Raw genomic sequence first — 14912 nt, forward strand, 5'->3', positions numbered from 1 at the left:
ACTGTGTTTTAAGAATGTTTGTACAAATCGTAATGCTATGTGCAATAAATTGGCTTAGATGAAGGAAAAACATATTTTTCGGAACTACTGTGTGGTCTCTAAGGACTAAACTGTAAAAGGCTAGAATAGGGAATCCGATGTGACATAAATACCAAAGCAATACTGTCTCCCCTGTCCTAGGGCCAATGTATCAACGTGCAAATTGCTGACTCGGTGTATATAAGGGAGACCTTCTAGTTCAGACACTACCATATTAACTTGACACAGCCTCTACAGTGCTGAAGCCGTCTGGTTAAGGGTGACACATCACTAAAAACCACCACTACTTCTGGAGACAATGCTACCTGTCTATCAATACCAGCTGCCATCTTCCAACTCCAAGTGAGAATTTATTGTCCTGCTCCCTTACATGAGGGTAGGGAGGAAGGAGGGTTCTGGATGGCACACAGCATCAGCCCAAAAGTAAGGTTTTCCTGTATCTAAACTCCAGTTTTTGGGTTAATGTGTTATGTGATCTCCAAGGACTAGTGTCAGAACTATGAATGGGTAGACTCATGCACCTTTAAATGCAATTGCCTACCACCAAGGAACAACATGCAACAAGTTACACATGTTGTCATAGATGGGAAGAAAAACTAGCTAGCCTGACTCTCACCTCATAAGGGATGACTAGAGAACACTGGATGCTTTTCATACCGCTTCTGCGAAAGGACCCGACTGAATTGGTCCTTGCCGGGTTCCCCCTGTAGGGGTCACAAATGATCCAAATACCACACATGAATTTTATATTGTTATTTTTATTATTACTAGCTAAGCTACAACCCTTGTTGGAAAAGCAAGATGCTATAAGCTTAAGGGCTCCAACAGAGAAAAATGGCCCAATGAGGAAAGGAGATAATGAAAATAAGTAAACTATAAGAGAAATAATGAACAATTAAAATAAAAATATTTTAAGAACAGTAACAAAACCTAAATAATCTCACAAAAATAAAATATAAAAACTTCAAAACACAAGAGGAAAAGAAGTAAGATAGAATAGTATGCTTGAGTGTACCCTCAAGTAAGAGAACTCTAATCCAAGACAGTGAGAGGCCATGGTACGTAGGCTATGAGAACAGTGGTTTGATTTTGGAATATACTTTACCTAGAAGAGCTGCTTACCATAGCTGAAGAGTCTCATACCCTTACCAAGAGGGAAATAGCCACTAAACAGTTACAGTGCTGTAGTTAACCCCTTCAGCAAAGACAAATTGTTTGGTAATCTCAGTGTTGTCAGGTGTGTGAGGACGGAGGAGAATGCGTAAAGAATATTCCAGACTTCGGTGCATGTGTAGGCATAGGAAAAATAAGCCGTAACCAGAGGGACCCAATGTACTACTGTCTGGCCAGTTAAAGGTCCCAATAACTCTTTAGAAGGAGTATCCTAATGGGTGGCTTGTGTCCTGGTCAACCCACTACCACTTGATTTGTTTCAAATAATGTTTAATGAACAACCTATACCCAGAAAACCTGTAAAGCTCTGGATTTTCTGACACTGCACACAGTTTTAGCAAAGAATGCTAGTGGAGAGGCAATGTTTCTCGCATCGTGGGTTTTAGTGATGGTGAAAGGATCAGGTTTTTTAATGAGGGAGTTCAGGATAGTCCTTGTTGAAAGGGTCTTGTTGGTCTGCTTTTTTTTTTTAATCTTTTAACAAACTACCTTTTAAGAGCGTAGATTTCTGTAGCCATAATTTCAGCATAGACACTGGACAGAGGTTACTTTTTCTTGACTCTAGGGCTGTAATATAAGGAGAGCCTTTTTCTGAATAAGCTTTTTTATTTTGACCAAAAATAATGGCTTAGGGTCAGAATTGAAAGACTACCAGGAATGATAGTAATGAACTAATCTCTCTTTATGAAAAGCAAAAGACCGGATGATCCCATGAAACATGTCTTGAGTCTAAATCCACTACAAAAATACCCTTGAGATGATTAGCCAGTGTCAATTTGCATTACAAAATAGTTAATGGCTAAAGCTTTCTATTTTCAAAGAGAGAGGGGACCAAAAAGAAAGGAAAGTACGCTGGGGGTTATCTGACAAGGTATCCTATTCCCCAGAAAGACCATCCTTGGTTTGTCGTTTATTGGTATTGTCTTGTGAATGAAGTCCTCTTGTAGCTCATCAAATATGTAAAGTTGTGATCTAAGAAATCCCTCATTTACTATGAGAAAGAAAATCCAAGCATGAAGGTTCTAGGTCGGAGAGGAGGAAGCAAAGATAATATTACTCCCTACTTTCTGATACAGTTGTACAGACATAAGAGGGTATAACCTTCGTTGCACTCACTTGAGAAGTGGACCTTATTGTGAAGGCCTTAAAGAAGATTTTTCAACCAAATCCAGGCTTCTACAATCGACCTTTCCTCGTCTCCATAGCTAAGTGGGGATGCTGCATGTATAAGACATGAATTTTTTTTTTTTGTGCCCTATTAGATTTTTATAAAAACAAACTAAAGAATCCTGAGAGCTAACTGGATGATTTTCATAAAAGTACACTACGTATTTACACGTAACACTCCACTCAGTTTTTAATTTTTGTTTTGTTTGTTTTCTCTCGAAAGGACTATCAGTTCCACTTCATGTGTTTTGGCCTGATCTCAGCTCCTCAGGTCTTCACCAGAGTGATGTCTCCACCATCCAGATGACTAGATCTTCCAAATATAAGGACCATGTTGTACCTAGACTACTGCTTTCCAAGAGATATAAAGTACAAAATATTTTTGAAATTAACAGAAAGATTAGGAATCATACTGAACTTTCCTAAATCAAGCTTGATGCTATTATTATTATTATTATTATTATTATTATTATTATTATTATTATTATTACTACTAGCTAAGCTACAACCCTAGTTGGAAAAGCAAGATGCTATAAGCCCAAGGGCTCCAACAGGGAAAAATAGCCCTGTGAGGAAAGGAAATAAGGAAATAAACGATACAATATGTAATGAAAATTAAAATAAAATACTTTAAAAACAACAACATTAAAACATTTAATTTATGAACTATAAAAGGATTTATGCAAGCGTGTTCAACATGAAAACATTTGCTGCGAGTTTGAACTTTTTGAAGTTCAACTGATTCAACTACCCAATTAGGAAGATCATTCCACAACTTGGTCACAGCTAGAATTAAACTTCTAGAGTATTGTGTAGTATTGAGCCTCATGATGGAGAAGGCCTGACTATTAGAATTAACTGCATACCTAGTATTACGAACAGGATGGAACTGTCCGGGAAGATCAGAATGTTAAAGATGGTCAGAATTATTGAAAATCTTATGCAACATGCAACCCGAGTCATTACTTGCCAAGTTATGAGAATAGACACCGAAACCTTTTTCAACATTTATGGGATATCTTCTGCAAAAGCTGCTAGCTAAAGATTGGCTGTGCCTTTTAAGTCATATGGCCTTGTTAGAAAGACTAGTTGAGTGCCACCTAAAGACAGGGTTTAGCAAAAGTCAGTTGCTAAGCTCCTTCCTACTGTATATTCTTCCTTTATGAATACGTTGTCTTGAATAATGGTCAGACATACCATGTCTTTTGGAAGAAATCTCTCTTAAGGAAACCCTGACCTCACTTTATAGTCAGATGTTCAAGAGACAGGTTGTAGGGTAATAATTGTGAATCAGGAGATGTCAGGCTCTTGAACCCAAGTAAAGGAGGAATCCAATAGAAATAGCATAGGGCTGTCATCAGTCTGAAAAGCTCTTTAAGATGTAAATTCTATGGTTACAGGAAAGGTGATTTTAAGGCCTGTGCACGACACCTCAACAAACGCAAACAGGAAACAGTGGGAGATAAGGTTCAAATTGGTTTTCAAGATGATAATGGATTTTCTATTCTAGATTGAGTCAAGAAACCTTGTACTTGCAGAACAACTGAGTTGGTGGAACAATATCCTATACTGCTAAGACTTTCGTGATTTTCATCATTATTGTTTAGGTGTTCAAATAGTCCCTCTTTTTAGCTGCACTAGACTTTCCCCAATTTGTCGGTCTGCTATGGGAATACCAGAAAAGTGTTATTGAAATTTTAAGAATGTTTCTTCATAAGATTAATTATTTTCATACTTGACCCAGTACAATATTATTATTATTATTATTATTAAATAATAATCATCATCATTACTAGCTAAGCTACAACCCTAGTTTAAAAAAACATGTTGCTATAAGCCCTAGAAGGGCTCCAACAGAGAAAGTAGCCCAGTGAGGAAAGGAAATAATTAAACAGATAGAACAGTGTGCCTGAGTGTATCCTCAAGCAAGAGAATTTTAATCCAAGACAGTGCAAGACCATGGTATAGAGGATATGGCACTCCCAAAGACTAGAGAACAATGGTTTGAATTTGGAGTGTTCTTCTCCTAGAAGAGAAGTTTACAATAGCTAAAGAGTTTCTTCTATCCTTACCAAGTGGAAAGTAGCTATTGCTCAGTTATAATGCAGTAGTTAACCCCTTGAGTGAAGAAGAATTTTTCAGGTGTCTTGGTGTTGTCAGGTGTATGAGGAAAGAAGAGAATGTGCAAAGGAAAAGCGAGCCATATAGTAGATAGGGATCCAATGTACAGTAGTACCATCTGACCAGTCAAAGGATCCAATAACTTTCTAGCGGTAGTACAGTATCTCAACGGGTGCCTGGTGCCTTGGCCAGCCTACTACCTATAGCACAGAGTTCCCAATCTCCTCCCTACAATCTAGTATGGAAAGAGGCAAGAATAATATTCATGTGCCTCACTAACATCACCGTCCAGTGAGAAGGTGAACCTTGAGGAATGGGATATTAGATTAGGTACTGTATTTATTTTATTGTTCTGTTTTGCTGACAGCACACACAGCTTGAAGTATAAAACTACAAAGAGGGAAGTATAGAAATGATAATTTTCAATATAGAAATTCTTATATTTAGGTAATTATTGAATTTTCTTTTGGTTGTAAAAGCAAAGAGAAAGTGTATATTGTAAATGTTTACTTAATTAAAAGAAAAATTCTTGAGGGGGCTACATTAACATTGAATCTTTAATTTCATATCATGATATGGTAAATAGGTAGCTTTCATGGTGTGTTTTGTAATTCTCAAATCAAATCCAGGGATATATTCTGATTTTTTCAATTCCCTCAGTAGATATTATGATACATTTTTTATTTATCAGGTTTTTCCCAAAGATGTGATATTTTTAAGAGTTCATTCCTGTGGAAAGAAAATTGATAACAGTTTGTGTGATTTTTATTAACAACTTTTTTCATTGTGAGGATGAAGGACAAAGACGTGTGATGCAGTTTTATATTACTTGAAGTTTAGGTGATCAACTTTAGATATTCTTATCAGATTAATGTTAATTAATTGTTCTGAATTTTTTACAGATAGCCTTCGTATTGTGGAAGATATTTTGAGGAAAAACACAAACTTTAAACTTCCATCCTAAGAAGCACACACCAAGGGGATAGTCATTATCCTTAATGGTATGAAAACATTTAATCTATTTTATCTTAATTTTTGTATATATTTTGATTTGCGTTACTTATTGTTTACTATTTCTGCATTTTTGCAATTATTTTTTAGCTTCAATCTTATCCCCAGTATTTTATGTGTATTGTTATTGTGATAAGAATACCAAAAATTATGAATTGCTTAAGTGAAAAAGGTTCCCTCTATAAATACATGCCTTTAGCAATGGCAGTAACATTTTAGTTGTAAGTGGTAACAGATGCACTATAGTCAATTTTTTTTAGTAAGGTAGATTTGCACGGACTCGCAGGGATACCCTTTTAGCTCGGAAAAGCCTCCTGCTACCTGATTGGTTAGAATTATCTTGGCCAACCAATCAGCGATCTGGAAACTTTTCCGAGCTAAAAGGGCACCCTAGCGGGTCATTGCAAATCTGCCTCACTAAAATGAATTGACTATAGTTTGTGTGTCTTTAGTTTCCAAGTCATGTCAGTTGTGATCAGATCTCTCCAGATCGTGCGCTTATTACTGTGCATCCAGCTTTCTTCTGCTGCGTGGATTGTACGCGGGAGTTTTTTTTAGGAGATCTTGAATTGCATTACCTTTGTATATTGGGTTGGAGGAAATACTCTGATTTAAATAAATGTTGGGAAGTGTGTGTTTCCCTCGCGGTACCTCGCGCGGAAAATAGTCGTCACTGGTTGCCAATTGAGTTAGAAATTCAAAACTCAAAAGGAAACTTTCGAGCTTCTGTGGAACTCGTAGACAAAAGTCACTTTCAACACTTGGTTACACCTTGTCTCCGTTCAACCCTCGTTCGTTAGCTAATCTATCGGATAGTTGGATCAGTAGAACTTCAAAACTTCAAACTTACAGCAAATGTTATGTTGAACAAGTTGACATAAGTCTTTTTATAGTATATATTTGACATAACTGTTTTGATGTTTTTATTGTTTTTAAAATAATTTATTGTTAATTTTTTTCTCATTGTTTATTTATTTCCTTTTCTCACTGGGCTAGTTTTCCCTGTTGGAGCCCTTGGGCTTATAGCATCTTGCTTTTCCAACTAGGGTTGTAGCTTGGCTAGTAATAATAATAATAATAATAATCTAACTTGTAGGATTTTTCCGGGACTCGGTTGATTCAAGTGGCTTCTAGTCAGCCCTGTGGTGAAAATTTTCCCGTTCTGCTTTGTTGAGATCTCAGAAAAACTCCCTTGTCCTTTACTCTCCCAGAGAAGTGGGCCATTATCTATGTTGGTAATCTAAGAGTGAATCCTTATTGAGCAAGATCATATCTAAACTAGATCGTGTAGTTTATCATCTTCCTGGCTGGGAGAACCTCTTCCAAGTAGTGGCCATCCAAGCTGATGCTCAGTCTTGAGCATAGGGTTTTGACGGAATGGGACAGAACTCTTCTCATAGGAGTTGCCTGTGCTCAGGGATGCTTCTAACAGTCATGTGGTTCTTGGCATTTTGTCCAAGCTTTTGAGAAGGCTTTGGTTAAGGTGCTGATGCAGTCTATATCTCCTGTCTTACTAGGCAAAGAGTTTAAACAAGCGACAAGTTCTCTCTGCCCTAGTCTCCCAAACTAAGAAATGTGGGAGCTCCTTGGTCTAGTGATAGGGCACTTGGCAAACTTGGCCCCAGGTTCGACCCCTTCTCCTCCATCTAATTTCTATGTGAAGTATATAGTGGCTTGGAGAGAGAACAGTCCAAGCTTTTGAGAAGGCCTTGGTTAAGGTGCTGATGCAGTCTATATCTCCTGTCTTACTAGGCAAAGAGTTTAAACAAGCGACAAGTTCTCTCTGCCCTAGTCTCCCAAACTAAGAAATGTGGGAGCTCCTTGGTCTAGTGATAGGGCACTTGGCAAACTTGGCCCCAGATTCGACCCCTTCTCCTCCATCTAATTTCTATGTGAAGTATATAGTGGCTTGGAGAGAGAACAGGCCCATTGTCCTGTGAGGGCTCTGCTGTGCAGTGCTCTCTGAAGAAGACTAGACACCTCAGTCCTAAGTGTTGGTAACTCTTCCCTAGCACAAGCAGAACTAAGAAATAGGTGTCTCTGACATGATCTCTTTCTGAGTTCATGAGTCAATCCATAATGCAATATGCATCTACTGCTTAGTGGGTCTAGGTTCCAGCCAGGACCAGAACACGTGAAGTCAGAGGTTAGGCCCCACCCATGTCTTATTATTATTATTTTTATTACTAGCCAAGCTACAACCCCAGCTGGAAAAGAAAGATGCTATGAGCCCAAGGGCTCCAATGGGGGAAAATACCCCAGTGAGGAAAGGAAACAAGGAAATGAATAAATGACATAAGTAATGAAAAATTAAAATAAATATTTTAAAAAACATTAACAACATTCAAACAAATAATTGATTTATAAACCATAAAAAGACTTATGTCAGCCTGTTCAGTATAAAAACATTTATTGCAAGTTTGAACTTTTGAAGTTCTACCGGTTCAACTACTTCATTAGGAAGATCATTCCACAACTTGGTCACAGCTGGAATAAAACTTCTAGAATACTGTGTAGTATTGAGCCTCATGATGGAGAAGGCTTGACTATTAGAATGAACTGCATGTCTAGTTTTACAAACATGATGGAACTGTCCAGGAAGAACTGAATGTAAAGGATGGTTAGAATTAGGAAAAATCTTATGCAACATGATAATGAACTAACTGAATGACGGTGCCAAAGATTAATATCTAGATCAGGAATAAGAAATTTAATAGACCGTAAGTTCCTGTCCAGCAAATTAAGATGAGAATCAGCAGCTGAACACCAGACTAGAGAATAATACTCAAAACAAGGTAAAATGAAAGAATTAAAACACTTCTTCAGAATAGATTGATCAACAAAAATCTTAAGACTTTCTCAATAAGCCAATCGTTTGTGCAATTGAAGAAGACAGACCAAATGTGTCTCTCAAAAGTAAATTAGCTGTTGAGAATCACACCTAAAATTATAAAAGATTCAAACATAGTTAAAGAAACATCATCAATGCTGAGATCTGGATGTTTAGGAGCCACTGTCCTTGACCTACTTACAAACATACTTTGAGATTTGTTAGGATTCAACTTTATACTCCACAATTTGCACCATGCACTAATTTTAGCTAGATCTCTATTGAGGGATTCAGCAACCTCAAATCTACATTCAGGAGATGGAATTGATGCAAAGAGAGTAGCATCATCTGCATATGCATCAATCTTGTTTTCTAGGCCAAACCACATTTCACGTGTATATGGTGTGAAAAGTAATGGGCCTAGAATCTTTCAGTTTGCCATTGGGTGAAGGGTAGAGTATGGATGCTCCAGATCATCTCACGGCCATTTTCCTACAGACCTTGGCGCTTGGTCTTTTGTGGTGGCTCAAGTAGGGGTGTAGCTAGCCCAGTAAGCATCTTGTTTATGGATGTATAGATTTAATTCTGGAATGATGGAGGAGGACTAACTGGCTCTTATCTTCCATTTTTTGCTGCCTCCTATGTTAGGGACGAAGCGGTTGAAGCATTATTCGCTGTATCTGACTTGGTGCTGGTGAAATACACTTCTGAGCTCCATTCCTTCCAACTCAGGGACTTAATTCTCCTTTATCTTTTCTTAGATAAGAAGGGAGAGGATGGTGGAATATATACCAACCCTTTTGTCATCATAAACCAGGTATATTTTTCCAGACTGCTATCCCCCTTGTGGGAAAGGGATCCCTCCTTTGACCATATTCTAATCTTTTGAAGAGTCCAGGCCTTGTTAGTCTATTCATCCCAACAATAAACAGATAGGAGGTTGCTGAAGTGATCTCTTCCCTCCTGTACGGTACAAGGAAGATTGAGATTTCTGGGGAAGAAAAAGAACCTCCCACTTTGGTTCTAGGGGGACTGCCAACCCATCAAGCACTGTGTCTCCCTTCATAAAGAATGATTGTCTGTATTAGCGTAGGAGCAAATCACAGAATTTTAAAGTAATTTCTATGTTTCCTACCTGAATCCTTTGTATTGAACTTCCCTCCTCAACAACTTCTCTTAGTCCTGAGTCAAGAGGTCATAAGTGAAAAGACTGTTAGATAAGGATGTGGGGCACCTCGCCTAGCTCCCACCTGTCGTTAACTACCTCGTTAACTATTTTAATATCCATCCAGCTCACTCGCTGAAGACTGTTCCCTACATAAAAGACTCAGTTTTGTATACCTTGAAAAAAATACTATAGACTATATAAACTCACAAGGAAATAGAAAAGTTTTTTTTTTTATGAAGTGGAATAAGATCCAATTCCTTTTTGGTAGTTAAAACTGTAATGCTAAAGGAAAAGGCATAACTAGAATAACAAGGGTTCAGAAACTTCAACTTGTAAAGAAGAGACACTGAAATATTTCATTACAATATTGGTTATTAAAATACAGTGCTGTATATTATATACTAATGAAATATTGTTAATGTTAAAGCAAACCTTTCCTTCAACCATGCACATTTACTACTGCTTATTAGAGAGTAGATTTCAGTTGTATAATAGGAAAAATTAACAAAGATTTAATGACAGAAACTAAACCTTGCCTTCAGAATACTGAATCGGTAAAAGGTATCAGGGAATTAATAAGTTATTTAGAACAACTAGCTAATCTTGATAAAGGTTAATAATTCTTACCCTATCAAAGGTAAGAATTATACCACAACAAACGTGTGGAACTGAAAAACGGTGTGCTAGGTGAATGAATGCATTGAAGAGACTCTAGTTTATGATAGTGATATACTGTAGTACAGTACAATACATGTCAATTTGTTTACAATTTTCATGACTTTCACTAAATATGAGTTAATGAGATGGCGTTAGAACTGGAATACTTTAAAACAGAATAGGATACTATTTATATGGAGCTTCTTCTCTACAAGGTGGATACAAAAAGGGAGGTTTTTACTAGCATGACACTTAAGGATCCAACGGGTCAATGTTCTTGGTACAGGAGTATCTAGTAAACAATCTTCCCCTTTTAAGATAGGGTTGATTAGTAAGGATATGTGTAAAATCATTCAGTATCTCAAAATATGGAATACTATATTCATTCTTTCTCACTCACTAAATCTTCACCTCAAAATGCATAATGTTGCCTTTTAACCCTTTTACCCCCAAAGGACGTACTGGTACGTTTCACAAAAGCCATCCCTTTACCCCCATGGACGTACCGGTACGTCCTTGCAAAATAATGCCATAAAAATTTGTTTTTCATATTTTTTGATAATTCTTTGAGAAAATTCAGGCATTTTCCAAGAGAATGAGACCAACCTGACCTCTCTATGACAAAAATTAAGGTTGTTAGAGCAATTTAAAAAAAATATACTGCAAAATGTGCTGAGAAAAAAATAACCCCTTGGGGGTTAAGAATTGGAAATTTCCAAATACCCCGGGGGTAAAAGGGTTAAGATAGGGTTGATTAGTAAGGATATGTGTAAAATCACTCAATATCTCAAAATATGGAATACTATATTCATTCATTCTTTCTCACTCACTAAATCTTCACCTCAAAATGCATAATGTTGCCATTTGAAACCATGGATTCAGATGGTTAAAAGATTAATTTTATTATTATTGTTTCAGATAATTACTGAGCGGTAGTTTCTAACGTAGAAATATGGATAGCATAAAGAAGTTTTTTGACAAAAAAGTAAAGGATGCCAAATTCAAGAAAGCAGGACAAGGCCTGAGGTAAGAGGAGGAGAACTTTAAGCATTGTGATATTATTTCTGAACATTGTTTCTAAACAAACCCATTACTTACACTGTCCCAAGCCTCTTTTACAAAGTGTCCACATTGATAATTCTTTGACGTAGGTCAAGTTGCAGTGAGCAAAGACTGCTCGTCTGCAGCCAGATCCATTAATTTTCAGCTGCTAATATGGCTCATTCTATGTTTGCCTATGTTAGTATTCACATATCTTCCCGAGATTGTTTTTGGTATTGCCAATGATAGTACTTTCTGTTTAAATATAATTTATTGCATTACTTTGGTGTAAAGCTGGTCGGTTAGGTAGAGTTAACCAGTAACTCCTAAGAAGGTAGTTCTAGGTAAGTATGTTAGGAAAAATACAAATTACTTAAAACTTTGTGATTTATTGCATTACTGTGGTGTATGGTCCCCAAGGTCTTCCCTATTAAAGGCTAAACATGGAATTTGATAGCACAAATGCCAAAGAATTAGTGTCTCCTCTGCTCTAGAGCGAGTTTATTAACATCACATACATACATTTACCAAGGCACTTCCCCCAATTTTGGGGGGTAGCCGACATCGACAAATGAAACAAAACAAAAGGGAACCTGTACTCTCTACGTTCCTCCCAGCCTGACAAGGGACTCAACCGAGTTCAGCTGGTACTGCTAGGCCAGTCCATTGATTATCAGAATCAGTAAATTATCAAATTTAATTAACATTTCTTATTCTAGTAACTTCTAGATAATTCAGATTAAAGAGGTCATATTATCTTCACAAATATTTCTTTATTGTTGTTATTGTTATTATTACACGTAGTCGTCAACTTTTGACAGAGATAGGGACCGAGAGATGCGTCGTAAGTCGATATGGCCCTATGTCGAACTTAAATAGTGAAGTTTCCGTGGATTTATTATGATGCATCATGATTCGGCAGTCATCTAAGTCACATTTTATCAATATTTTCTTACTGTATATCATTACTTCTTTTTCTTCGGAGGAGGATAACATATGCTCTATTAAAGCATTTTTTTTTTCATTCTATTTCAGAAACATTTTCAAGTTAACAATTTACAATTACTAGCTTTTTTTGTTAACCTTTAGTTGTGATTAGCTAATCTGAAGGTCCCACTACCATATCGAGAGAATGCATATATAATTTCTTAATTTACTTGAAATAACTTCATGATGAATATTACATCAGTACCAATGTTACAAGATATCAGTTTTTATACAGAACGTTTTTGGGCTCAGGCCATGTCGTTCTGATGGAAGTTCCTTTAGGGTAGCTTCCTAGGGTACATTACAACTACGGTGATATTCCCAGAGAATTTTACCTTAAGATATCCAGAATTCTAACTCCTGGAGCGAATATCCCTAAATAAATCTAAAATGGGAGACTTGTAATATCAGAGGACGTATCCTTGACACGCCACATAGCTATCATCACCCCGAACAGAATTAATACTTCGAGGGGTCAAAGTGGCAAGAAAACGAAAAGCGAGAATGAAAGGGGAGCCGTTAATAAGGTACCTCTCCTATCTCATTTCAAGTGTGTACATAATGCCGCCGATGGCGCCATCCTTATTCCTTATTGCGTAGCTCTACTACTTGGTGTTTTCCCTGTGTTTTCTCGTAAATCTTGGATTTATTCAACGTGATGATGCTTTCTCCAGCCTCTTCTGCCTCTGGAAAGTTGAGTATTATCTTTATTAAGTATAAATGTAAGCTTTTTTAATTAATCGGAAGCGATATTAACGTAAACAAGAGCTGTTGCCTACCGGAGGCGTCCTGGACGCTGTCGCTCGCTATGCATGAGTCATTTAGTTAGCCAGAGCGACGTTCCCGGTCCTTATGCTTTAATAAATCTAGCTATTTAGCTTTGCAGGTAGGAATTCTTTATATGATGCCGTTAGTAATTCAGTTTCGGCGATTGAGGTAACCGATTCTGGCCTACGCTAGGCTTCGTAGCCTAGACATCTGGCCCTATACTTTCATGCATGATATACAGATTTCCGAGTGTTTTAAATTTATTGAAGCTATAGGCATTTTTATACATATAAGATTTTGTTGAATATTTATTTTCCAAGATTGTATACGAGAGAGTTTTGGTGATTTAGGTAATCGATTCTCACCGCGCCTAGGCTAGTAGCCTATGGGGCTTTAGTATACTTTCGCACACTCCCCGATTGTTCTTTTCTCCCCTGGAGATTAAGTTCAATCCCTTGTTCCCTCTGATTAAGCCTGAGGCTTTATCTTAGTGGTTTTATCTGAATAATATTCGGGTATACAGTAACTATATTAGGATATGTCTGTTCTAACCCTGTATCCAGAGTATCTGGTTTCAGGTTTGGGAAGAACATCAGAGTATTAGTCTGGGGTCTGTATCTTCCTGGCATAGAGAATGAGATTCCTTTGCTAGGTTAGGTGCAGACTTAGGAGGTTTAGCCTCCCTAGACCACTTCCGAAGGTTTCTGTTGCTGTTCTCGGTCTGTAGGATGAGATTCCTCATTTCCAGTGAACAGCAACATCAAACTTTGTTTTGGTACTCAGGGAGGGGACAAGTGTTGCTGGCCTCCCTCTCCTAGATAAACCCTAGGCTAGGATGAGTTTTCTTTGCCGCTGGGGTTTATCTCATACTAGAACAAAGTTTGTAGGACCCTCTTTCCCTTTTCCCCCTATCCTTAGTAATAGCCTAGCTATTACAACACTCGGCTGCTGTTCTACATTTGTGCTTAGAATAGGTTAAGATGTGGAACTGGCTCAGTCCTCTGCCGGCCGGCAGAGGCCTATCTTTTATAGTGATCCCCAGTCCTCCCTTGGTCTTACATTTATGTCAGTTGGTAGAGCCCGGCAGGCAATGGATAGAAGTAAGCCTGAATTTTATATTCTCCCCTTCCTTATGTTCACTCTTTCTGGATGGAAGGCTGTAAGACAGTGTCGTCTTATATCCTTACATTCATTCTGTTTTCTTGTTAGTGTTTTGTACCTCTGGCCCAACTGCCAGCTTGAATAACTGGCAGCCGGGTGGGGGGAAGTTCGCTGGTTCTGGTTTTACTGTCGGCCGGCAAGGGTAGTATACTATTGTCGGCCGGCAATAGAAGCACTCTCTAAGGTCTGCCGGTTGCTACGATTAGCGGCCGGCAGCCGGGTGCTGTAAATTTTTTAGTTGGCGGCCGGCACACACACTGAACCAGTGAGCTGCCACCCAGTAGTCTGAAGGTAGTATGCCTTTGAACTATATTAAGGTACGTGCCGGCCGGCAAGTGTACCGGCAGGCAGGATATTATATTGTATACTGTAGCCAGTATTCTTACAGTATAGTTTATACTGCATGGAGAAAACTATAGGATAAAATATGTTGTAACACTAGTTCTTCCAACATACTTGGTGTTGCCTTGTGCAGCCTTTTGTTGAGACTGTACAAAATAAAGAAAGTAAGCTCTTTCTTTATTAATTGTCCAGTATATTAAAATTATTGATTATGGTGTGAGCTACACCCACATTTTCCTCTGGAAAATATAATGAAGGTTATTCTAGAATGAGACGTAACCTTAGTTTTATTATCTGGAAGGTTACAGCAATGGGCTGGGCAGGAAATACAAGTATGTGTCTTTCCTTCTTTCCTTTCTAGCTTGAATGTTATAAGCTATATATTATTTTTAGCTATCCAGTGATATGTCTTCACTTGATACTCATGGAATTTCTTCTCTTTACAGG

The 14912-nt window shown here is 37.7% G+C and overlaps 1 protein-coding gene across 3 annotated transcripts in view; it reads left to right on the forward strand.

The window, feature by feature from the left end:
• Positions 1-14912, forward strand: part of LOC137635281 (UBX domain-containing protein 6-like) — a 71669-nt gene that overhangs the window by 22732 nt on the left and 34025 nt on the right. For all 3 annotated transcript variants that reach the window (XM_068367743.1, XM_068367742.1, XM_068367744.1), the window contains 2 exons: positions 5403-5501; positions 11085-11192. In XM_068367743.1, the coding sequence (XP_068223844.1) occupies positions 11119-11192 (74 nt within the window). In that variant the 5' untranslated portion in view covers positions 5403-5501; positions 11085-11118. The remainder of the gene's footprint in view (positions 1-5402; positions 5502-11084; positions 11193-14912) is intronic.

Source organism: Palaemon carinicauda, unplaced genomic scaffold, assembly GCF_036898095.1.
Source record: "Palaemon carinicauda isolate YSFRI2023 unplaced genomic scaffold, ASM3689809v2 scaffold110, whole genome shotgun sequence".
Taxonomy (NCBI): Eukaryota; Metazoa; Arthropoda; class Malacostraca; order Decapoda; family Palaemonidae; genus Palaemon; species Palaemon carinicauda.